General features: G+C 40.9%; 1 protein-coding gene across 3 annotated transcripts in view; it reads right to left on the minus strand.

Annotated features, from left to right (window-relative positions):
- Epb41l5 (erythrocyte membrane protein band 4.1 like 5) overlaps nucleotides 1-24,470 on the minus strand; it is a 98,019-nt gene extending 73,549 nt beyond the window's left edge. Inside the window, exons 1-7 of one of the 3 annotated variants that reach the window (XM_051147262.1) lie at nucleotides 24,252-24,469; nucleotides 19,384-19,565; nucleotides 14,995-15,099; nucleotides 6,023-6,065; nucleotides 3,930-4,008; nucleotides 2,444-2,488; nucleotides 1,959-2,011 (exon numbers count right to left, since the gene is read on the minus strand). In XM_051147262.1, the coding sequence (XP_051003219.1) occupies nucleotides 1,959-2,011; nucleotides 2,444-2,488; nucleotides 3,930-4,008; nucleotides 6,023-6,065; nucleotides 14,995-15,099; nucleotides 19,384-19,563 (505 nt within the window). In that variant the 5' untranslated portion in view covers nucleotides 19,564-19,565; nucleotides 24,252-24,469. Of the gene's footprint in view, nucleotides 1-1,958; nucleotides 2,012-2,443; nucleotides 2,489-3,929; nucleotides 4,009-6,022; nucleotides 6,066-14,994; nucleotides 15,100-19,383; nucleotides 19,566-24,188 lie in introns of all 3 variants that reach the window. The other 2 variants (XM_051147260.1, XM_051147261.1) reach the window with 2 other exon arrangements.

Below are 24,470 nucleotides of genomic sequence, written 5' to 3' on the forward strand. Positions count from 1 at the left end.
ATTTTGCCATAATAATAATATGGTAACCATTCATTTGGAGTTCCTATCCACTCTAGACTAGTGCTCTGAGCATTAGTGGGTCAAATGTATTAAAATACACAAAATATTTTTATAAACCCTATTTGTGTGTGTGTGTGTGTGTGTGTGTGTGTGGTGTGTAAGGTCTATTGAGAGCACATATCTATTGTTTTCTGACTTGTAACCTTAAGTCCAGGTGTCTCACCATTTTGGATGGCTATCAAGTTCGGGGTTCTGCCTTTCTCAGCTCCAAAATTCTAGGAGACATTGCCAGATTGTTATATGGGTGCCACGTACTGGTATTTTTATGTCTGCAGATCAAGAGTCCTCACTCACTAAGTTCCCTACCAGTCCCATGTAAACTCTATTTTTAAGGATATATTTTGGTTGTCAGGAACAAACAGAATGCAGATAGCATTTTCAAATTAATGTCTCCCACTCATTATGCTGATAGAAAACATGTTTTTAATTTGGAGACAGATTATAATAGTGAAAAAAATCAAGTGGATAAAAATTCTCATTACCGCCAGGTGTGGCAGTGCACGCCTTTAATCCCAGCAGAGGCAGGTGGTTCACTGTGAGTTCAAAGGCAGCCTGGTCCACAAAGCGAGCCCAGGACAGCCAAGGCTGCACAGGGAAACCCTGTCTTGAAAAACCAAAAACCAAAACAAACCAAAACAAAAAAAAAAAACTCATTACCAGGAAAATATGCTTTAATAATGGATACACAAAATAAGCAAAAATATTAAAGTTACTGTAAAGCATGCAAATATAGTTTTATTATTTACACAGTGACAAACACTACTGATTTTAGAATGATGGGGACAAATGTACAACCCTAAGAAGGCAAAAACCTGAAGTCTTGAGCATCGTTACATATAACTCTAGCTAACACACACACACACGTACACACACACACACACAGACACACACACACACAGACACACACACACACATTCCAGAAAAGTGTTTCCTTTCAATGAATGGACAAGGACTCAAATTACAGTTTTCCTTTAAAATATCAACTATTAGGAAAAAATTAAGCAATTTAAGCATTTGGTTACGTTTTCCATTTACAAAGAATATTTTAAAGTGACCAACAGGAGCTTTTAAATATATACTGGCCTGATTTGTCTAAGTATGTTTTGGTTCTTCATCAATTCATTTTTAAGAAGACCGAAGGAACAATTTACTCTTATGTTACTGTATTCTCTTTATGGAAAACAAGTAAGTTAAAGGCCCAGTCTGAGCATTCATTCAATTATCAGGTAGGCTGCAAACTGTTTTAAAATACTACAGATGAAAATGAACAGGGCCTTAGCAGCTAGGAGCACTGCAACCAGGGCTTGATTCTCAGCACCCACGCGCAGCTTCCAACTGCCTGCAACTCTAGTTCCAGGAAATAAAAGTCCTCTTCTGCCCTCCATGGGCAGCAGGCACAAACAGGGTGTATAGACTTAGCTGCAGACAACATGTCTATACACTTAAAAAATAAACAGAGCAGCTGGGCATGGCGGTGCATGTCTATACTGCCAGCACTCACGGAGGTAGAGGCAGGTGGATCGCTGAGTTTGAGGACAGCCTGTTCTACAAAGCAAGTCCAGGACAGGCAAGGCTACACAGAGAAACCTCTTCTTGAAAAAGTGGAGAAGAAAGAAAAAGAGGGAAAAGGAGGGAGGGGGAGAGAGAGAGAGAGAGGAGAGAGAAAGAAAGAAAGCGATTGAGCGAAAGCTTGAGAGGAAAAGGTATGAAGACAGTAATTTTTAAAGAGGTATTTTAAAACCACGTTGAAGTCAAGAGCTGGATACTGGTACAGTTTTACACAGAAACAGTGCTATATCTTTTCTGGCCTGTCATCTGATTTTTAAAAATTCCTTAAACAGATATCACACAAAAGAATTATGCTTCAGCCTTAATAATCAAACACAAGAACCACTTACCTTGTAGATTATAAGCTGCCAACTGAACTGCTGTATCAAAGGGACACTCCAATCTGAGGTCAAAATATAAATTTACTAAGTCAATTCATAATCTTAGTTGTAAGATGAATAACAACAATATGTATATTGCATCCTCAGCATTTTACACAACTCTGAACTTATCTGTGTTCACTTGTGTGCAAGTGCACTGCTTGCCCATGTGTCTATGTGGAGGTCCTCGGGTCGTATCAACAATCTTCCTTTGTTCCTTTCCATTTTACTGTTTTGGAGACAGTGTTTCTTCCTGACCCTGGAGCTCACTGTTTTGGCTGCAGCACGGGGGCCGCAGAAGCTCACACTGCCCCTGGGTCGCATGTGGCTGCTGTGGGTGCATGCAAGGTCAGGTCCATCATCATCTCGCTAGTCCTGCACTGAACTCATCTTCTAAATTATTTTTCTACTACTCAAGAATTTTGCAGTTACGTACTAAATAATTTAATACTCACTTTCCACTGAGAATATCTTGTTTTAACTGAAGAACAAATAAATACCTATGAAAAATAAAAGGCACAAATTAACTAAGTAAAACAATTCACTACAGAAAAAAAAAAATCTTATTTTAACTTAAGAACAGTCTTTTTTGAGACAGGATTTCACTATGTAGTTCCGGATGGCCAGCAATTCAGAGATCCTCCTGCCTCTGCCTCCAAAGTGCTTGGATGAAAGGTACACACAACTACACCCAGAGAGAACATTCTTTCTTTTTAATTGTTTTTTTCAAGACAGGGTCTCTCCGTGTAGGCCCAGCTGTCCAGGTACTTGCTCTACAGACCAAGCTGGCTTTGAACTCAGAGATCTACCTGCCTCTGCCTCTACCTCTGGAGGGCTAGGATTAAAGGTGTGCACCACCACTGCCTGCCTAAAGGAACATTCTTAATTATAGAATTACACTGCAAAAACCGTGTAAGGGAAAAACAATACAGATAAAAAGGGCACTGATAGGAGGAAGAAAGGAAGCATGTCTGAAGGTTAAGAGAAGAGAGGCCAGATAGCAGAGCAGAGCCGAGCAGCCTGCAGACAGTGTCGGAAGGGCAGTGTGTAATTAGCCCTAGGGTGCAGCTTAACCTGTACGAGGGCTGTAGGAGAGCAGCAGCAGCCTCACTGGCCGGGAACTCCTTCCAAAGATACTCTAGCAGCTCAGCTCCTTCACTTAATGGACACTGTGTTCTTTAACAACCTGGCTTCTTCACCAAGAAGCAATGCATATGCAATAAACAGGCAGGGTAACACAGAGAAACGGATGTATCCTAAAACTTTATTCAAATTACAAAAAATCAGTATCTAACATTGTCATTAATCAATGGCATTTCAATGACATCAGTAACAAAAGACAGATTACAGTGAGTGTCAAGAAGCATAAGCTTGTAATTTATTACAACATTATCAGTTCTGTTTAAAGCCCTATGAGCTGAATCACTAGTCATCCCTGCTGGATGCATGAAAATCTACAAATAAAAGAACCATACGCTCTATTTTAGTTATTTTTAAATTTGTTTGTTTGTTTTTTTTTTTTTTTTGAGATCGGGTTTCTCTGTGTAGCCTTGGCTGTCCTGGACTCACTTTGTAGACCAGGCTGGCCTCGAACTCACAGCAATCCACCTGCCTCTGCCTCCCAAGTGCTGGGATTAAAGGCGTACGCCACCACGCCTGGCCTATTTTTAATATTTTAAGACAAGGTCTCACATTGTAGCTTGGGCTTGCCTGAAATTCACTTTGGGGTCCAGACTAGCCTTGAACTCACAGTAATCCTCCTGCCTTAGTTTCCTGAATGCTAGGATGGGCTATCTTGCCTGGCTAGAATATGACATCTTAAACATCTTGTTCTAGAAAAAAGCTCATCAGAGAACTTACTGATAGGCTCAAGGAGTCCTGAAAGCGGTCTTCTAAAAGTCTTAGCACCCTGACACAATCCTTAATAGTGAGTGGTCTTACCGGGTTAGCTCCTCACGAAGATTGTTTGGTTCCGAGGAATAAAACTTAACCCGAAGATGAAGACAATAGGGTGAACCAACTGCCATTGAAAAAGAAAAGAGCTTTCATTTTTATTAATTTACTAATGATTTTCAGACAGATACTTTGCTGAAAATTACTAAAGTATAAAAGAAAAGAACAGACTATTGTAGCATTACTTCAAAGTAGAACATAGACTGAAATTTGACACAAAGAGTTTTAAAGTATACCAAGCACAACAAGGCATTACCACATTTGTCTGTCATGCATTAATTCTGACAGTTCAGGGTCAAATGCATAATCTTAGTGGTGCAATCAAACGGCCTAGAAAACCTGCCAAGCTGTAGATCTAGTGAACACTGAGGACCGTCAACATGAATAATTGCTCAAGACCAAGCATCCTACTTTTAAATTCAGCCCAGTGGCTCTTAGCTGCTATGTTCTCAGCAACCCTGTCCTAATATTTTATAAAGACAACAATTAAACTGTCCTGAAATCTGACCCTATAGTGACAAACTGGTCTGTGGGGGACTAGACACTGGTATTTCCCCAAGTTCTGCCAAGTTAATAATACTCCGTCTTATGTGAATTACATAATTTCATTATTCTTAAGGCTTGAATTTTTTAATTGTGGGGGGGTGGAAGAAGGGGGGTTAACTGCATGTGTGAATGAGGGTGCCCAGACTCCAGAAGAAAGCATCAGATCTCCTGGAGTTGGATTTACAAGCAGCTGTGAGCCATCAATGCAGGGCTGGGGTGAGGAACTCACTGTGGGTCTTCTACAAGACCAGCATGTGCTCTTAACTGCTGAGCCATCTCTCCAGCACTGTTTCATTCTTCCTATGAGCATATAAAGGGGGAGGAAGTCCCCCTCAGTCACAGTCATAGGGGAGGGGAGTAAGGGGAAAATAGGAGGGAGGAAGGGAGGAATGGGAGGATACAAGCGATGGGATAACCATTGAGATGTAACAAGATTAAAAAAAAAAAAAAAAAAAAGAGAAAACAATGCTCAAGCAAGGAATCAAAAAATAAAATAAAATAAAAAGAAGAAATTAAGGGAAGCGCTGGAGAGGGCTCAGTGGCTAAGAGCAGGCGCTGCTCTTGCACAGACCCTGGCTTTGAGTCCCAGCACCCATTTGCTTCACAATCATCCTTAACTCCAGCTCCCGGGGATCCAATGCCCTCTTCTGACCTACGAGGGCCCTAGGCACAACATGGGTCACACATATGCAAGCAGGCAGAGCACTCATATACCTAAAATAAATAAATTTAAGAAAAACGAGTGGCAAGTCTCTGGTGCTTAACACAGGCTATGTTAGTGACTATACAGACATAGGGGACACAGTAAATCTACCATTTATTTCTTACTCCAGTTGACTGTGCCTAGTCTGTATCATGAATCTCCAGAAAGAAAAGAGGAGAAGGTCTTAAAGTTTTAAGGTCTTAAAATGTTTCCTAGAGCCCATTAGAATCCCTCAAACTACCTATCCACCCATCCACCAAAAAAAAAAAAAAAAGCCCAACAAAACTTCAACACAGCTAGGCGGTGGTGGTGCACTCCTTTAATCCCAGCACTTACCCTCAAACCAAGCAACGAACAAGCAAACAAATAAAAAACTTTAATCTAAGTAATCACCTAAAGAGAAGTCAAATGTTTCATAAGAATTCAATCCAGCCTGCACCAGGATGGCCGAGTGGTTAGGGCATTGGACTTAAGAATTCAATAAAATCTGTAAGCTGCCAATATTTTTTCTATAAACTCAAATATAAGACTCTTGAGTCTAGATTAATGTTAAACCCATATAAACTGGGCACTGGGTTGGTGTGTTGCAATGAAATGAAGTTTAAAAGCAGGCATGCTAGCCAGGCACAGAAGAACACACTCAGGAGTCTGGGGAAGGCTTTTGAGCATAAGGCCAGCCTAGCTGCATCGTGAGTCTTGACTGACATAGCCCTGTAGCCCATCCTGCAAAAGCAGTCGGTAAGGAAACATAGCAGATGACCTTCCTATTAGGAAATTGCTGTTTTTGGTATGTTTTATTTGCAGTTTTCACAGATCATTTCCCAACACTTACTTTTTACTTGCTTTTTGATGCTTTTTGTACCATCCAACCAATGCTGTAAATAGAAAAATAAAGTTGAGTGTGCATGCAAATGGCATAACTTTAATGTTTAACAAGAGTCACTGCTTATTACAGCTTTGCTGACAACCACAATGGAGTATTTCATATAGGAAAAACCAAAAGGGACTGAATTTTAAAGAGGAGGCTCTTACAGCTTAAATTATACCCTTAAGTTTCCCCAGTTCCCAAATAAATGGCTCTCTTGAGAATGTGAGAGAAAAAAGGGCTGGAGATACAGCTCAGCTGTAAAGGGCTTGCCAATAACTCTAAAACTATGTACATAAACAGACAGCATTTAGACAAATAGCAAAGCTTCCCTATTCCCTTATATGATTCACCAGCAGAACCTAACACCAAGCAGAGAATGTTACCTGAACACTGCAAAACAGGGACTATTCAGCACTTGTTCAAAGAGCCTGAAAGGTTTTAAAAAATGAATATTTTTTCAAATTATGAAACTACTGTAGTTGGGGGGAAAAAAATAAAAAAATAACCCCCAAACCTGATGGCTGGCAACCTGGGTGCTGTCTCAGGGAACCCTATTGCAGTGGCACTGAGTACACAAGAGCACGCTGCTCCAGGCAGCATCCTTTACAAGCAGGGAAGATTAATGCCGCAAGAACTCATGTCTAACTCACAGATTTTCCTACAAGCAATTCCATAAGAAAAATACAAGACAACCATCCAATAATGGACTGGTTAAAATGTTTAAATACGGCGCACTCCTTTAATCCCAGCACTCCAGAGGCAGAGGCAGGCAGATCTCTGTGAGTTCGAGGCCAGCCTATTCTACAAAGAGAGTCCAGGACGGCCAGGACCATCACACAGAGAAACCCTGTCTCAACAAACAAAAATGAAACCCACATATTTAAATATGACAAAATCATAATATAGCCATTAAAAATGAAAGAAACAGATATTGCTATTTTGGGGGAGATGTGGGGGTGTGGGGATGGTTGAAACCCTAAGTCTATGTAGCCCTGCCTGTCCTTGAATTTCTGCCTCTTCCTTCTTAAAGATTAAAGGTGTGCCTGTCCATAATGCTGTATTTTAAAAGACACAGTGTAAAGTATTATAAATTGTTTCATCAAAGTGCACAAATGTGTATGTATAAGATGCATATGCTTTTAGACTGAGATGACTGGCGAGGGGCTGGAGAGTGACTCAGGGGTTAAGATCACTGGCTGCTGCTCTTCCAGAAGACCTGGATTGGAGTCCCAGCACCTACCAAGTGGCTCATACCCATATGCAAATCCAGTTCTATAGGATATGACTTCTTCCTCTGGCCTTTACAGGCACCATAAACATGTGGCCCACAGATAAAATGCAGGTAAAATGCTCATACACATAAAAGAAAAATAAAACTGCAAAAAAATTTAAGACAAGATTACTAATGACTTTCTTCTGCTTTCTTATTATTTCCAACTTACTCTTCAATGAATACAATTTGTTGCAAAGAGTAAGAATCCTTTATTATAATATTTGATATAGATAATATCTCCATGTTTTTAGAGGGAGTAATATTAAAACGCAAGGGCTAGGGTGATGATGTCTCAGCAGTTACGAGCAGTTGCTTCTCTTTCAGAGAAGCTGAGTTCAGCTCCCAGCACCCATGTCCGGCAGCTCACCGGTTGCCTGCAGCTCCAGGGATCCAATGCCCTCTTCTGGCCTTCATGAGCATCTGCACACATGCATCACACACACACACATACTTAAAGAGCACACAGCCAACAAACAGTCCTGGATTATTATGTAGACCAGGCTGGCCTAGATCTTAGAGACCCACCTGCCATTGCCTCCCAAGTGCTAGGATGACAGGAGCACACTACCATACTTGGCCAATTACTTACAAATTTTGAGGAGATATGAGAAGGAAACAGCACACTTACTAAAATCACACCCAGCTCTAAGGAATCTCTTCCTGGTTGGATCTATTCAAGACTAGTTTCAGGACCATTAAGATTGCCCAGCAGAGCCAGGCATGGTGGCACCTTTAATTCCAACACTAAAGAGGCAGAGGCAAAGGCAGGAGGAGCTCAGCCAGCCTGGTCTATAAAGAGAGTTCAGGACAGCCGGGGCTCTGTCTAACAGAGCAACTCTGCCTTGAAAAACAAAACAACAACAAAAGATGGCTCAGCCAGGGAGGGCACTTAGGGCCCAGTTTGATGACTCAGATCTCTGGGGCCACAGAGGAAGACAGAACAGACTCCCCCAAGCTGTACTTGAGTTCCACATGCCTATCACGTGTAGGCAAACACACACACACAAACACCGACAGACTATCTCACGCTTACACTTCTTTACTCTTGCCCACGTCCTGCCACTAAACACAAAGTGATCCCGTAGCGATGGGGTAGTCCAGCAGTGAATTCAGTCTTCTCTCTGGACTCTTGTTTCTTCACTGCAGTAGGACAACCCAAACAAACACACTTTAAAGTGCAATTTAGGAGCTGGGGGAGTCCTGGGTCACCATTCTTATGAGTTAGGTCTGAGCTCATGTTTGCCTATTCTCAAGTCTGTTTTCTTTCATCTCCTCCACATTCCATGACCAGGGACTGGGAAGCTCAGAGACAGGCAGACGCTGGTGTTCTTCCCGTGTTTAAACTGCTAAGAAGATAAAGCTGGAGAGCACGCAGATACCGATTCTTGGGTGCTTAATGTAAAACTGAACAGTTTATATCTTAAAAAGAAAACAAATTCCCTCTGCCTTCCTATTTTTAAAGTTTAGTTGGTAAACGTAAGATAGTCTTTAAAAATGCAGAAAGCTGTGTGTCCTTTCACCCCCAGCAGTTGGTTACGGAAGAACAACTGACTCACGTGCCTTAAAAAAAAAAGATACAATCACAAACATAACAGCCATAACTAACCTAAGAATCACCTAGGAGGCTTCTGAAACATCAACACACACCCCCTCACTCCAGGCCCGCCAGCCAAACAGTGTGCACACAGCTCTTCTGAGAAACTGAAGAAAGGCACCACTAAGACTCAGAGGGCAAAGAGCTTAAAGCAAAAAAATGCTAACTATCTTTCAAAACAGCCCCTCCAAGAAATAGCTCTGTGAGCAGAGGCATTTTTAACATTTTAAACTATTTTAGAAACCTTTAAAAGACATATGCTAAGAAAGCAGGATTTGTAATCGAATAAAAAGAGTGTTTTGTCTAGATGCTAACACTCTTCCTGAGCAACTGCTTTCCTTAGCGTTTACAGCCCTCATTTCAAAAGAAGACTTAGAGCAGCCATCACAAAATATTTAAGGTATCTTTGTTACAATTATTTAAAATGTCAAATTCATGGCTAATATGTAGTGATCTAAGTTCACTCTTTTTTTGTTTTTTTTTTTTTGTTTTTTGTTTTTTTTTTTTTTTTCGAGACAGGGTTTCTCTGTGTAGCCTTGGCCATTCTAGACTCACTTTGTAGACCAGGCTGGCCTCGAAATCACAGTGATCCGCCTGCCTCTGCCTCCCGAGTGCTGGGATTAAAGGCGTGCGCCACCATGCCCGGCTCTAAGTTCACGCTTAATTAAAAAAAACCAACAATATATTTATTTACTCTTTTTATTCTGGGCTTTTATCTTGCATATATGTATGTACTCCATGTGCAAGCCTGGTACCTGCTGCAGATGTCAGAAGAAGTACAGCTCTTCCATAAGGTGCTTTTCTAAGGTATTTTTGTCACAGCAACACGAAAAGTAATAAAGTACATATACTGGAGCTAGAGCTATGGCTCAAGTATTAACTCAGTTTCCTGCTCCCTCAGGACTACACTTCAGTTCCCAGCACCCATAGAAGGTAACTCCAGTTCCAGTGGATCTGTTGCCCATTTCTGGACTCCACGGGCCCCAGGCATATATGTGGTGCACATATATAAATGCAGGCACTCATATACATAAAATGAAATAAATAAATCTTTTAAAAAATGTTTAAGAGCCAGGAAGTGATGGCACACACCTTTAATCCCAGCTTTTGGGAGGCAGAGATAAGCAGATCTCTGTGAGCTCCATGACAGCCAATGCTGTAAGAAATCAGAGATCACTGACCTAATGGTACACCTTAAAGTCTAAAAAAAAAGCAAAAACAAGAAAGCCAAACCTAAACTCAGAAGGTGGAAATATATAATACAAACAAGAGCTGAGATTAATGAAATAGTAATCAAAATAATATACAATATTAACATAACAGAGATGGCTCTTTGAATAATAATAATAATAAAAACCAAAATAAAAATTAAAAAACCACAAGCAAAGAAATTACAAGAAATACTATGGAAGTCCAGATTATTATGATGAACCATTATGAAAACTTGTAAATTGGGGAAAAAAAAGAATAAACTCCTCGACAGGTGACTTACCAAAATTAAACTAAGAGACTTAACAAGAAAAATATTGACAGGCTGGAGAGACGGCTCAGCAGTTATAACTAGTTACAGGGGATCTCATAGGCAATGCACACATGCAATACACACGCCTATATTCAAGCAAACCACCTATACACATCAAGTAAAAATAAATCTTAAAAACAATAATGAAGATATAATAACGAAACTCCAAACTAAGTAAAGCCCAAGACCAGACACACTCACTGCTTATTGTTACCTTTAAAGATAACCAACATCAATGTTTTTAAAGTGTTACTCCAAATAGAAAGGGAAGGAATGCTTCTGAACTCTCTGCTATAAAGACAGTATTGCCACAATCCTTGATGAGCATGGATCTGCAGACCTCTCAGTACGTAACGACACACTGCAGAGACCACACACAGGCTGGGGAGACGGCTCAGTAGATAAAAGTGCTTGCTATACAAAACTGAGGATCTGAGTTTGAGGCCTGAAACAGAGATAAAAAATAAACAAAAAACCACCAACCAAACAACCAAACAAACAATGCAGGAGTGTGTATCTGTATTGCTAGCACTTCTTTGGGGGAAATGGGAGGTGGGGACAAGAAAATCTGCTGGAAACTTAAAAGCCAACTAGCCCTAGGTATGCCTGCCATGCAGTTACAGAAACAAGAGATGCTACCTCAACAAGGTGGAGGGTAAGAACCAATTCCCCACATTGTCCTCTGAATGCGATACATGTTCCAAGTCGTGCGCGCGTGCACACACACCATAAAACTTAAAATTCCTCAAAAGTGAAAGAAACTATCAGCAGAGTCAGGAGACAGTGCACAGGACAGGAGGGAATCTTGCCAGCTATCCGTCTTGAAGAGGATCAGTATCTAGAACAGAGAAGATTTAAACACCGGAGAGAATACAAACTGTACAATAAATGGGCAAATAGACTGAAAACCCACTTTTCAACTGAAGAAATACAGCTGGCCAATAAACAATTGAAAAGCCAACCTTTTTAGGCACATCAGGAAAAGACATATCAAAGCTACAAGTGAGATCTCTTCTCAGCCCAGTCAGGATTGCTATCATCAAGAAAACAAAAAGTAACAAGCGCTGAGGACAAGGGAGGTGGGGAAGAAAGAAACCCTTCTTCTACACTGCTGCGGGCAAGCCATGCAGTGTAGCCACTGTGAAACACTGCAACTCAGGCTTCCCTAGCAGGGATGCAGACTGGGGCATCTGCATAGAAAAGCTTAAGGACTCTATAAAATGTCATCAGTTGCCAGATCACCCTGTTCCTTTCTAGGTGCATAACCCCGAGGACTGAAACTTTCTGAAGTACAAAGATATCCAGAGCATCATCCATAAGTCAAATAAAACCAAACAAAATGTTCATCAATTGCCGAATAAGCAAAATGTGGTAGGTTCCTTCCTATTCAGCTACAGGAAGGCATCCAATACTGAAAATTTACATATAATAAATATTAAGTTTGAAAACATTTTTGACAAGAAAGGCTTCAAGAAGATGACCACGTATATAAAATATCGAAAATAAGCAAATCAACAGGATAGAAACATAGTACTTGTCAGAGTAGCGTCGGAGAGAATCAATGAGGACAGACTGGTAACATATCCAGGTTCCTTTAAGGAACGATGGCATGATGTCTTCTTGATGGAGAGGCCTGGTGGCACTCAGAGGAAGGGTAGCAGGCTACCAAGATAAGACTTGATACCCTATGAGCATATACAGGGGGAGGAGGTCCCCTTTAGTCACAGTCATAGGGGAGGGGAGTAGGGGGGAAATGGGGGGGAGGGAGGGAGGAATGGGAGGATACAAGGGATGGGATAACAATTGAGATGTAATATGAATAAATTAATAAAATATATTTTTTTAAAATGACAGCACGTTCTGAGATAAATGATGATACTTGTACAAATCCGAATGTATGGAAAAACAAATCACGTAATATAAACTGGCAAACTTTATAGTATGAAAAATGTATCTCGATGTCTCAAAGTGGTCTCATTTTGACATAAAAATGCTATGTCTGTCCTAGCTCAAATAAACTGTTTTCCTCAAGCATGCCTTCTCTCTGCTCTGCAATCATCCCTTGTCTCCAGAGTAGACCACTTCAAAGGAGTTGTACATAGCATTGTGCTACGGTGTATAAGATAAGCAAACACCACAGTTTCATGAGCTCTACCTCCAAATAAAACAGTCCAGGAATAGTGCAGTGCCTTAAATATAGTCAGCATTTGCCCAGGTGAAAGGGAGTGACTGACCAGGTATAGTGAGACCTCCACAATATTTTAGGTTTACAATACCATGAAAGGAACACGCATTTAACAGAAACCATTCTTTTATCTTTTTTCAAACTAATGATACAAGTAGCATTATCTTTTGTGATGAGACAGTGGCAGTGAGTCACAGCGTCCAGTAAGACCCAGGACTGTTTACCATGTGATCAACAACCAAGACCTCTACCAGTAACTGCAGTGCACAGCTATGATATTCACTAGATACATGCTTTTTGAACTCATAGCATTTTCTTTTCTTTTCTTTTCCTTTTTTCTGAGACAGGTTTCTCTGTGTAGCCCTGGCTGTCCTGGATTCTTTGTAGAACTCAAAGAGATCTGCCTGCTTCTGCCTCCTGAGTGCTGGGATTACAGGTGTGCGCCACCACACCTGGCTCTTACAGCATTTTCAATCGACAATAGACTGATTCAGATACACCCTCTCTTAAGTTAAGGAATATTGCTAGGCCTACCTGTAGGTGAGAACTCTGACTATAAATATGGGCAGATGGAAACAATATCCTTCATAGTATAAGACTCAAATTGGATTTAATAGCTGTTGCATGGCATCCACTAAATACTTCTATATAGAAAAACTGTGAACTTATGCTCTCAAGTCTCACAAAGCTCACTAAACAACTTGCTGAATCCAGGACTGAGATGGAAATACCAGATAAACCCAGAACATTTTCTTGAGCAGAAAGTAACTTAAAGCACAAAGAGTGACACATTCCTGTTACATGACCATGAAGGCATTTGAATCAGCTCCCATTTGGTCAAACTTGGGGAAATGTGAGCATCAAAACCGATGACAGTAACAGCACACTGGATACAACAGGAATCAATTTATTTATAAATAGTTTGATGGGGAACAGTCTCAGAGAAGCTGTTAACAATTAACTACATAGGGAGGGAAAATGGCAACCAGGGCAGGTAGCACACCCTTGTAATCTCAGCACTTCAGAGCAAGAGGCAGGAGCAGCAACTCAAGGCTAGCTCAGTTACATAATGAGTTTGGATATATAATTTTTTTTGAGATTTTATTTATTTTAATGATCTATTTTTGTTTTGTGTACACTGGTGGTCTGCCTGCTTGAATGCATGTGATAGTGTCAGGTCCTCTGGGAATTGGAGTTACAGACAGTTGTGAGATGCCATGTGGGTGCTGGGAATTGAACCTGGGTCCTTTGGATGAGTAGCCAGTGATCTTAACCACTGAGCCATCTCTCCAGCCCCGATTCTATTTATTTTTATGTATGAGTGTTTGCCTTAATGTATGTCTGTGAACCAAATGTGTGCAGCACTCACAGAGGCTAGAAGCGGGTGTCAGATTCCCTGGGATTGGAGTTACACATGTAGGGCTAGGAATTGAAGGTGGGTCCTCTGGAAGAGCAGCCAGCCAGTGCTCTCCTCTCACCTGTTGAGCCATCTCTCCAGCCTCCTACATGGTGACTCGCCACCATCTTTAACTCCAGTCCTAAGGGGTCATATGTCCTTTTCTGACTTAAGACACACATGTAGAAAATCCCCCTCAACACACACACAAAGAAGATAAATATTATTTTTAAAAAAACTTTCCAAAAACAAAAACAAAACAAACAAAAAACCAAAAACCAACCAATCTGCTTTCAAAAGATCCAATCCCAATTATTAAAAAATAAGTACTGCAACTAATACTTAACAAAGTTGATGCTTAGTTGAGGATAAGCACTTATCCCTCAACCCTACCATCTACTTTCTTTCAAACACACCTCAGTGAAATCCCAAACAACACTCAGTTCTTTAGTTTCCAACTCTCTGTTTTCTTATCTGAAAAGCAAAAGCAATAGTTTTTATAGACATAGAATCATAGATCTAGAGATCTTAGAGACATGCTTGTCTACTAACGTTACAAATTAGAATTTAACATCCATTTGTTTAAGGGCACACAGAACTCCAGTGTTTGCATTCTTTCTATTGCACAGTGGTTCATAACCATCTAGACCCCATCTTCAAAAATGTTGCTTTTATAATTCAGGTCAGGGCCAGATCTTTAAAAAAAAAAGTATTTCAGGTGACTGTAAAGCAAGGAGCAGCCAAGTATGGTGATACCAAGCTATGGTCCTCAGGCTCAGGCGCAGGCCGCGGAGCAAGACCCTATTAACCAGCGGCAAGTGAAGTAAGATAAGGAGGGCGTGTTCCAGGCCACAGGAATGACACAAAATAAAGAATGCATGAAGTGTATTTTAGCCTTCAAGCACTTAGCTTATCATCTGGAAATTGCCACTTCTATAGCTGTAAGAGAACCTCCAAGATACTCACTGCTACTTGGGCTGAATCCATGAATCTCAAACCGAAATAGTCACTTTCAATCAAGTCCAGGTGATACATAATTTGATCAAACAGCTCTTGTCCTTTGGCTTTTTTCTGAAACAGCAAAAAGAGGAATAGTAAGTGACTTAGCAGGGTCATTGTCCTATTTACAATCTTACGGAGAAAAGCACTTCTTTTAGTCTTCTGCTCATTTCTAAATTGTCTTTAATGTTTCTTTTCCTCCAATGGGAAGATTCTCAAATATGACCTTGCCAATTTCTTCTTGATGTCCAGTGACTCCAGTTTCATCAACTGTGTTTTTTATTTAATTGTACTTTCCCCACCTTATATTTCCACTGAGCCATTTTCAAGCAAGCTATCGTTCTTATTTCACAAGCTGGCCATTTGAGTCTATCTACAAACACACACAGGTGGGAAGGAAGGGAGGGGATAGTCCTTTCTGGGCATGACAAAAGTGGTCGGTTTCAAACCATACGGTTTAAAAAGAAAACAGAACGGCTAACAAACCTAAATTTTTTAAGATCTATTTTTAAGCTGTGTGTGTGGTGAGGTGGGTATGTCCATGCGAGTGCGAGTGCGTGTGGAGGCCAGAGCACTGGATCCCTCTGGTGCTGGAGTTACAGTGTGTTGTGAGTGCTGAGAATCGAACTTGGGTCCTTCCTAACAGTACATACTCTTAACCATCCAGCCATCTCTCTGGCACCACTGTCGACCAACTTAAAAAGTAACAATTCTGCTCATTTTGCTAAGCGCCATCATCAAAAAGGGAAGACAAAATAGTTAACTCTTCTTTTTTTTGTTGTTTTCGAGACAAAGTTTTTCTGTGTAGCCTTGGCTATCCTGGACTCACTTTGTAGACCAGGCTGGCCTAGAACTCACAGACTTCCGCTTCCATCTGCCTCCCAGAGTGTTAGGATTACACGTGTGCTCCACCACGCCCAGCTAATACTGAAGTCTTGATACCCTCCCTACCTCTCAATGCACCTAAGTGTCCAACTTCCATTACATTAATTCTAAGATACCTTTCTAGATTTAATTTCACATTCTATCAACATTCTGTATGTGTTTCCGAAATAAACAAACAAAACAACAAACATGGCATTTTAAAAATGGCATGGCATTCGACCTCCTCCTGTCTAAGCATCATTCCCAGCCTTCTGAAATATGGTAGCTGTGTTCCATGGGAAAGAGTGGGTTTCTGGAAGATGGACACAGAAGCGCCCTTTCAAGGTTATGTATTTTACCTTCTTTGATAAGAAAGCATATAGGGCTGGAGAGATAGCTCAGAGGTTAAGAGCACTGACTGCTCTTCTAGAGGTCCTGAGTTCAATTCCCAGCAACCACATGGTGGCTCACAGCCATCTATAATGTCATCTAATGTCCTCTTCTGGCCTGCAGGCATACATGCAGACAAAGCACAGTATCCATAATAGTAAATAAATAAAAATATATTAAAAAAAAAAAAAAAAAAGAAAGCATATAAACCAAATCTCTACATCTAAAAGAGAATTTCTTTTTATTTTTGGAGATAGGGTTTCTTCTGTAGCCCTGGCTGCCCTGGACTCACTTTGTAGACCAGGATGGACTCGAACTCACAGGGATCCACCTACCTCTGAAGTGCACCACCATGCCTGGTTTAAAAGAGAATTTCTTAGATCATTCTGGCTGGGAATGGCATAGATATTCTAAAACCTTTCATTCATAATAATATGTCAGAGTAACTACAAGCTCCTTAGCCAAGAACACTAGGTTAAACAGAACAAATGGGACACAAATGTTATTTTTACAATAAAAGAACTGACTGCAGCCTGTCAGCTCTGTCAACAGCTCCAGGAGTTTTGTTTCAATTTGAGCCTGAAAGAATAAACGCAGCTCTGCCAGCTTAGTGAAAACAAAATAAATACAGGAGGGAGGTCATGACAGTCTTTGGTGGCATGGAGGAAAGAAACAGACTGGAGACTACACAGAGAAACCTTGCCTTGAAAAACCAAGGGGTGGGTGGTGGGGAAGTGGAAGTGGGGGAAAGCTGCTGTGAACCTTTTACACAAGCAGTTTTATTCTCTTGAATACATGTTGAAAAGTGGAAACACTCACAAGTAACACTGCTCTATCTTTTGAGTAGCTATAGGACTGTTTCCAAAGCAGCCGTTTCCATTGCCTACTCTCAGGGTTAGAGAACCCTGGTTTCTCCACATTCACCAATGCTCACTATTACTACTTTTGAACCTTCTTACTTGAGTGTGAAGAAGTATTTTGTTGTGGTTTGCTTTCTGGTTTTCCATGTTAGGACTTAAAAGTCAGGGCCTCTACTTGGCCACTAAACTATGACCCGCCTGACTCTGAATTCTCATAGATTTGCTCTCATCTATTTTGTATGTCCTCTAACTAAACAATTTCTACTTAGATCTTTTGCTTATTTTTAAATTGAGTTGTCTTTTTAATTGGTTTGCAACAGTTCTTTACATATTCTAGATACAAATTTTTTATCAGATATATAATTTTGAAGTATTTTCTATTACTATGTTGTACAGTCTTTAACCTTTTTTGTTTGTTTTTTGATACAGGGTTTCTCTGTGTAGCCTTGGCTATCCTGGACTTGCACTGTAGACCAGTGTGACCTTGGACTCACTGAGATCTCTCTGCCTCTGCCTCCTTAAATGCTGGGATTAAAGGCATGGGCCACCATGTCTGGCTTCAGTCTTTTACCTTTCTAAGTAGTACCCTCTGAAGGGCACACAGTTTTAATTCTGATTAAGTCCAATCTGTCTGATTTTTCTTTTTTCATTACTCATTATATTAATGTCATTATGTAAGAAAATATTCCTACATATTCTCCTAAAGATTTTACAGTTTTAATTCTTATGTTTATGTCTTTGATTTATTTTAACTTTTATATGTAGTATGAGGAAAGGGCTCAACTTTATTCTTTTGTGTGTAGGTATCATCATTTATTAGGGGAAAGAAAAACCCCTATTCTTCTGAATAGTCTTGGTACCCCTGTGATGAGTCAACTAATCACAAATGGAGGCAAAACACTCAAACATGCAAAGATAAATAAATCTAAAGCTTTTTAAAAATGGTTTTTGTTCTAAGAGGTCAAATCTGAAACTGTGGCTGTGCCACTGCAGTTGTTTCCTAACATGTCTAGAACCTGACCAAGGCATCGCCATGTTACACAGTCTCTAAAGACTTCCTGCCTCCTGGTCCTAGAGCCGATCACCTTTCTCCTCCAACACAGACTGCCCTTTAAAAAGCCTTCTCCTTAAACCCTCTCAGTATCAGCCCACCATCAACAACCCTGAGACTTCAGACTTCAAATAGTAGCTAAGAGAAAAATTTCCAGGCTCTCACACAACAATCTCAGGCTTTTCACTACACAGCTAATACTATTTTAATGGGCTAATACACAAAACTCTTCAAGATTCTGATCAAATAAAGCTAAATATTTAGACTCCCCTTGCTAAGGATCTCATGTTGGAATAGCTCACGAGCCCTCAACAAGCCCTTAGAGGAAGAAAACCTAGATGCCTTGAAGTTTACAGAATCAGAAACTCTAAAAATGTGCAGTGCAATGTACGTGTGGACAGCACACACCCAACAAGGACTTGCAAACACTTCTAGAGAGCTGGGTGTGGTAGGCGGCTGAGGCAGGAGTTTCCTAAAAGCCTGGGATGCATACTGAGACCCTGCCTCTACACAAACAAACATACAAATAAAATTAATTAAAACCAACAACAAGAAGAAAACCTGAACCTGAGCAAACCATGCAATCAATTCTTCAGTTTAAACTACTGCATTTGAGGCCTTTTAGAATTTATTCAACTACATACCAGAGCCACACAGAGCTATCAATTTTCATTTCAAATAGACTTTTCAAACTGAAAAGACATTTCAGTAAAATGTCTATAGGGACTGCATACACAAAGAAATGGCCAATGACACATGTCAAAATCACATGATTTGTAGTTTTGTGCACTCTTTGAAACAGCAAAAGACACATGAGCTTTGGTATCTGTGAACAGTTCTGAAACTCAAACCTGGCATGGCAGCACACACACCTATACTCCCACACTCGGCAGCTGAGGCAGAATGACCACAAATACAAGGCCACCCTGAGCTGCAGTGTGACCCTGTCTATAAACACGGAAGTGTGTGCATGCAGACGTGAACAGAGTTAATTCATACCAATTGCTGCCCTATCATTCGCTGTGTCCTGCAACTGGCATTAATTCCAGGTCCTGTTGGCCTACACTTACTAGTCCATGTTCGTGAATGCTCCAGTGCCTGACTCATACTCACCCTGCCTCACCTAACCCCCGGGAAGCACAGACAGTAGTGATCTCACACACAACTGGCAGATGAGGAAGGCCTACTCACCGGAAGGTCCACACTAACATCTGTACCGTCCAGAAGGGACACCCTGCACGTGATAATGGACTTGGCATCTCCAGCTGCAGGAATGTGTGTGGCAGCGCGCTGTGCCTCTCGCAGTCGCTCCTTTTCAGCATGTTTGCGCATAGACCGGCGACCAAGTGTTCTTCGCAGGAAGCTCAGCATTTCTGCCATTACAAAACCAGTGGTGAGTGACAGCAAGGAAAAGGCCCAACAACTTGTAGTCAAATTAATGGTGGTATTTAGTAAAGGCCTATAGATGTTAATCGGAGAAACCTGAAAGATGTTACTTTGATACATTATTTCAAAATGTTGTATATGATATATTCAATTTTCATTTCTTAGTCTTTTTTTAAAGATTTATTTATTAATTAACTGCACAGTGTTTTGCCTTCATGTATACCATGTAGACCTCATTATAGATGGTTGTGAACCACTATGTGGTTGCTGGGAATTGAACTCAGAACCTTTGGAAGAGCAAGCAATTCTCATAACCTCTGAGCCATCTCTCCAGCCCTCCTTTCTTAGTCTTTAAAGCTAGATTTTAACATACATTTTAAAAACACATGTTAAGATAAAGCACTGCTTGTATGTAACGTTTTGAACTTACAGTCTTACTGTACAAAGAGCTGACAGCAATCATCCCTGACGTTCATCAGTGGTTTGGATCGGTAAGTGGTACCTGAGGAGGCTGAATATCCCTCCCCAGACATTACCCAACAGTGCCAGACACTGCTGAGGCCCACTCTGAGTTTTGTTTTTCTAAACTGAACATTCAAAATACAAATAACTACATACTTCAGCAAATATAAATTTAAACCAAGCTTTACTGCTTAATGTTCTACTAGGAACATTAAAGTTAATAGTCAAAATAGCTACTAGTATTTCAAATATTGTAATTATAAGTGAAAGCACTAAATACAAGAACGTAAACACACAGAATGCAAATGCCATATACACCCAGTTCCTTCATAAACTAGGGTCTTTAGTTTTAAAGCTAAGAGACTCTGAATAAAGTAAACATTAACTATGTACACATAAAGACAATTATTAATTCCAGGGGGAAAGTGTAGAAAAGGAAAACCAGCCACTCTATTCAAAGGGGCTCCCTCCACAGCAAACAGCTTAGGTTCTCAGGATTCTGCCACAGCTCTGCAGCACCCACCAGCAGACACCGGCCACGGTGAGGAGAGCGGTTCTGTCACCACAGGGCAGTTCATCAGACAGCTCGGAGCACGTTAAGGCAGCTGCCTGGGAGAGGAGGCGGCACAAGTCCAGGCAGTGCTGTTTTCTTTTTTAAACCTCCAAACTAAATGACCCCATTTCAACTAGATGTGGCTATCGGTCTGCCATGAATTGAGGACTACCAAGTACATTTTATAACAATACCTTACAATGTGCACTACATATTTTAACCCAAGGAAATAACTAAAACTTGGGATGGCTTTCTCCAGATGGGTGGTTTTTAAATAGGCCCTCAGTCTCCTCTCCCTGTGGACTCCGGTCTTCTAATGCTCTATTTTAATTAACTTCTATTTCTTCCTTTTAGCTCAGCTCCATCATAGGCACAGAGAAACATCCTGATATGTGTTAGTCATCATGATCACACTGCCACTGAATCCTTTATTATAATCAGATGATTACTCTTGTACTCTTTACTGTAAGCAACTCAAGAGCATAATCTTTATTTTCCTTGTTTTTTTATATGCCTAATTTCTTTTATCACAGAAGTCTTTTAAAAATGTTCAAAATTCACTATAATTTTATATTTCCTAAGATACTATCAAACTGCTTTTTCGACTTTCATGTTATCCTGTAAAAAATCCTCTAGTGTAAATTATCTAATTAAAGAAAAGTATCTTTTTGAACAGTAATAAAACCCAATATTGTAAAGAACAGCAAGTTCTTTTCATAGCAGCCTGACAGCATTAAATAAAATATAGGTTTCCAGCAAAACATCGAGAAAGTACTTGAATGACATAGAACAATAGGGTAAAGGACTTCTAAACAATTTCTAAAAAGACATCTTAAAGGATAAAATTGTAGTTTAACAAAGTTATTACAATCTCTACAGAGACACAGCTTGGTGACACAGTCCTGGCCGACTATACATATGGCCCTATGTTAGATGCCCAGAATGCAAAAACAAACAAATTAACTAGATAAACAACTCAACGGAAGAAAATGGGGCCCATGAAAAAGGACATCCCGAATGAAACTAATAAGGAAGCCTCATAAATAATTCTAGCATTTGGAAGGCCAAGTCAGGAGAGTTCTGAGTTCTAGACCAACCTTGTCTATCTGTGTACTTGCCAATTCCAGGCTAGCCTGAGCTACATGTAGAGAGCCTGTCTCAAAACAAAACAAAACAAAACAACAACACACAAAAAAGATAGCTAGTAAGATGGCTGAGTGGCCTAAACTTGATTCCCAAAACTCACATAAAAGTGGGAGGGAACCTACTCCGGAATTGGTGTGCATGTATATCCACCCCCACTCCGTGGTTAAAACAAAGAATTCAATAGCAGCTAAGAAAATCTAAACTAAAAAATAAGATAGAAACCAAGCATCACGGCAGCACACACTGAAATCCCAGCACTGGGGAGCTGGAAGCAGGAAGATCAAGATCACGCCTGGCCACATAGCAAGTTCTAGGCCAAGCCAGGCAACATGAGACACTATCACAAACAAACAAACAAACCAAAAAAGTAAAACAAGAAGATAGATGTGGGGTGCACCTAACAGGTTCAAAGGTTGAATTAGACCTCTAGCACTGCGCAAAGTCCAGAAAAGTGGCCTGTCCCTGCATGACTGTAGTCTCTAGTGTTTGAAAGGCTGATGGTGGCCAGAGAACCAGTTCTTGTGGGTTGTCACTGACATCCACACGCATGCTCACACATATGTACTCAGACACATAAATCAGTGTGTGTGTGTCTGTGTGTGTACATACAGTTCCAGGCCAGCCAAGGCTACATAGTGAACCTTGTCTTAAACAAACCAAACCTGTGAAAATTAATAGAAAAATAGGTAAAAAATCAAATTAATAGAAAATTGAGAATATTCCACTCTGAGATATAATCTATATCCATTCATAAACATGTACATAGAAACTACAAAATGCAAATGATTTAAGGAAGGCTCTCTCTGTAGAAAACTAATCCAGACATCATAAGAATATGTATTGCTTAAGTTTTTAAATATTTAAACAAAGATTGAGGGTTAGAAAAAAAATTATTTTAAAGTGTGCCCGTATCTCTGTTCCCTCATGCCATCTGCCCTCAATCCTGCTCAGTGCAGTAGCTGGGGGATCAGTGGTTATTGGCCTCCACAAACCTGATTGCCTTTTAAATCTTTAACAGCCCAGGCTCCTCCGCCTGGGCCTCCAGCAGCTTGCTCTCTCTGCTCTAGTGCTTTGCTGGGCTGAAATGTCCTTCTAGTTCCAGAACTTTCTTCATGAGTGGTTCCTGGGATAATCTCTGTCCACTCCATCTCCAATTCTGCCCCTCGTCAGACAGTCAGCTGTATATTTACACATGAAATGCTATTTCCTCAGAAAAGCGCTTTCAGATCCTGAGACTAGATGACCTTGTTAGTTTGCAGGCTTTTCTTTATAACATTGAAATAAACTGTAATTAAATGTTTAATTGGCTTTTTTTTTTTTTTTAACTGTCTAGCCTCCTCTGCCACCCCTAGCCCAACAAAGACAGGGACCTAGCCTGACTTGTTTACTGTGATGGACGATCAAACTACTTTCATGGCAAGGTTGCCATGATACAACATACTAGACAATCAATAAAAAACTAACCCGATAGAATAAAGAATACATTTGAAAATAGCACTATATAAAGGAGCAAATCCTAAAAGATTTGAAAAGAAATTCAGCCCGTGGAAGGCAGAAGCAGAATTGTAGGTTCCAAGCCAATCTGGGGCGATAGACTAGTAAATTCCAAGATAGCGGTGGGCTGCATAGAGACACTGTCTCTAAAAACAACTAAAAATAGAGGGTTGGGAGTTACGAGTTTTCTAATACATATATTTTCTGAGTTTTCAACAATGACTACGTTTCCTTTTCAACCAATGCTGCTTTGCCCCCGCCCCCCCCCCCCCCCCCCCCCCCCGCACCTCAAATCCACACATTACTGGGGATTGAACCCTGGGCATCCAACATGCTTTACCACTAAGGGGCATCTCGGGCCAAGCCATTGATTTTTTTTTTTTTTTTTTTTAAAGAAAACTATAGAAATTGTCCCAAAGTTATCAGTATCTTTCATCCCAGCCACTCCCGCAAAAGAAAATGTAACTGAGAAACTAACCGCAGAAAAATTATACACATCGCTTCCCAAACAAGTTGTCCTACCAAAACAAAAAGACATGTTTGATGATTTAGTTCAGCTCGGCACGCTCCAGAATTCGGGTCGTGTTCCCAGTATCGAGAGAAAAGAAGGAGGAGGGGGAAAAAAAAAAAAAGATGGAGTGGGTTTGGGGAGAAAGAGAACTATCCTGAAGTGTTCAGAGAGACACATACATGTAACGCACTGCCATACGTGCTGCTCAGCCTCAGCTTATGCTGCAACTGGGGTTAGCGCAGTTGTAAATTACATTAAGAACTTACTGGTGGGCTTGTCTCTGATTCTTAAGAAGAAAATACTACTAGTAATGTTAAACTATTGCCAAACAACTTCGGGGACGCGAGTCTTCTCGCTCTTGAAAGCCGAAGCCAGGAGACTACATTAACCACAAAGACGGACATAATATAATTATCTTCTACCCACCGGACGACCCAGCATTACCCGAGGCGCGCCACGCGTGGGGGCGGGGAGCGCCCTCGGCCTTGGCGGTTCCTTGCAACGCACCTGCCTCACAGGATTCCCAAGTTTCACCGGGTCGCGAGCTCGCTCGCCGGTCCTGCCCGGTGCCCGTCTGCCCACGGTCCTGACGGGCTGACACGGGAGGAGACCTCGCCCTAACCCCTCGGCTACACGGAGGTCAGGCGTGACCTGAGTTTCTCCCACGACGCGCGGGACCCCAGCAACGCGCTCGGCTCTCGGCGGCCACTGCGCGGTATCGCCCGA

This window comes from Acomys russatus, chromosome 6 (assembly GCF_903995435.1).
Source record: "Acomys russatus chromosome 6, mAcoRus1.1, whole genome shotgun sequence".
Classification (NCBI taxonomy): domain Eukaryota; kingdom Metazoa; phylum Chordata; class Mammalia; order Rodentia; family Muridae; genus Acomys; species Acomys russatus.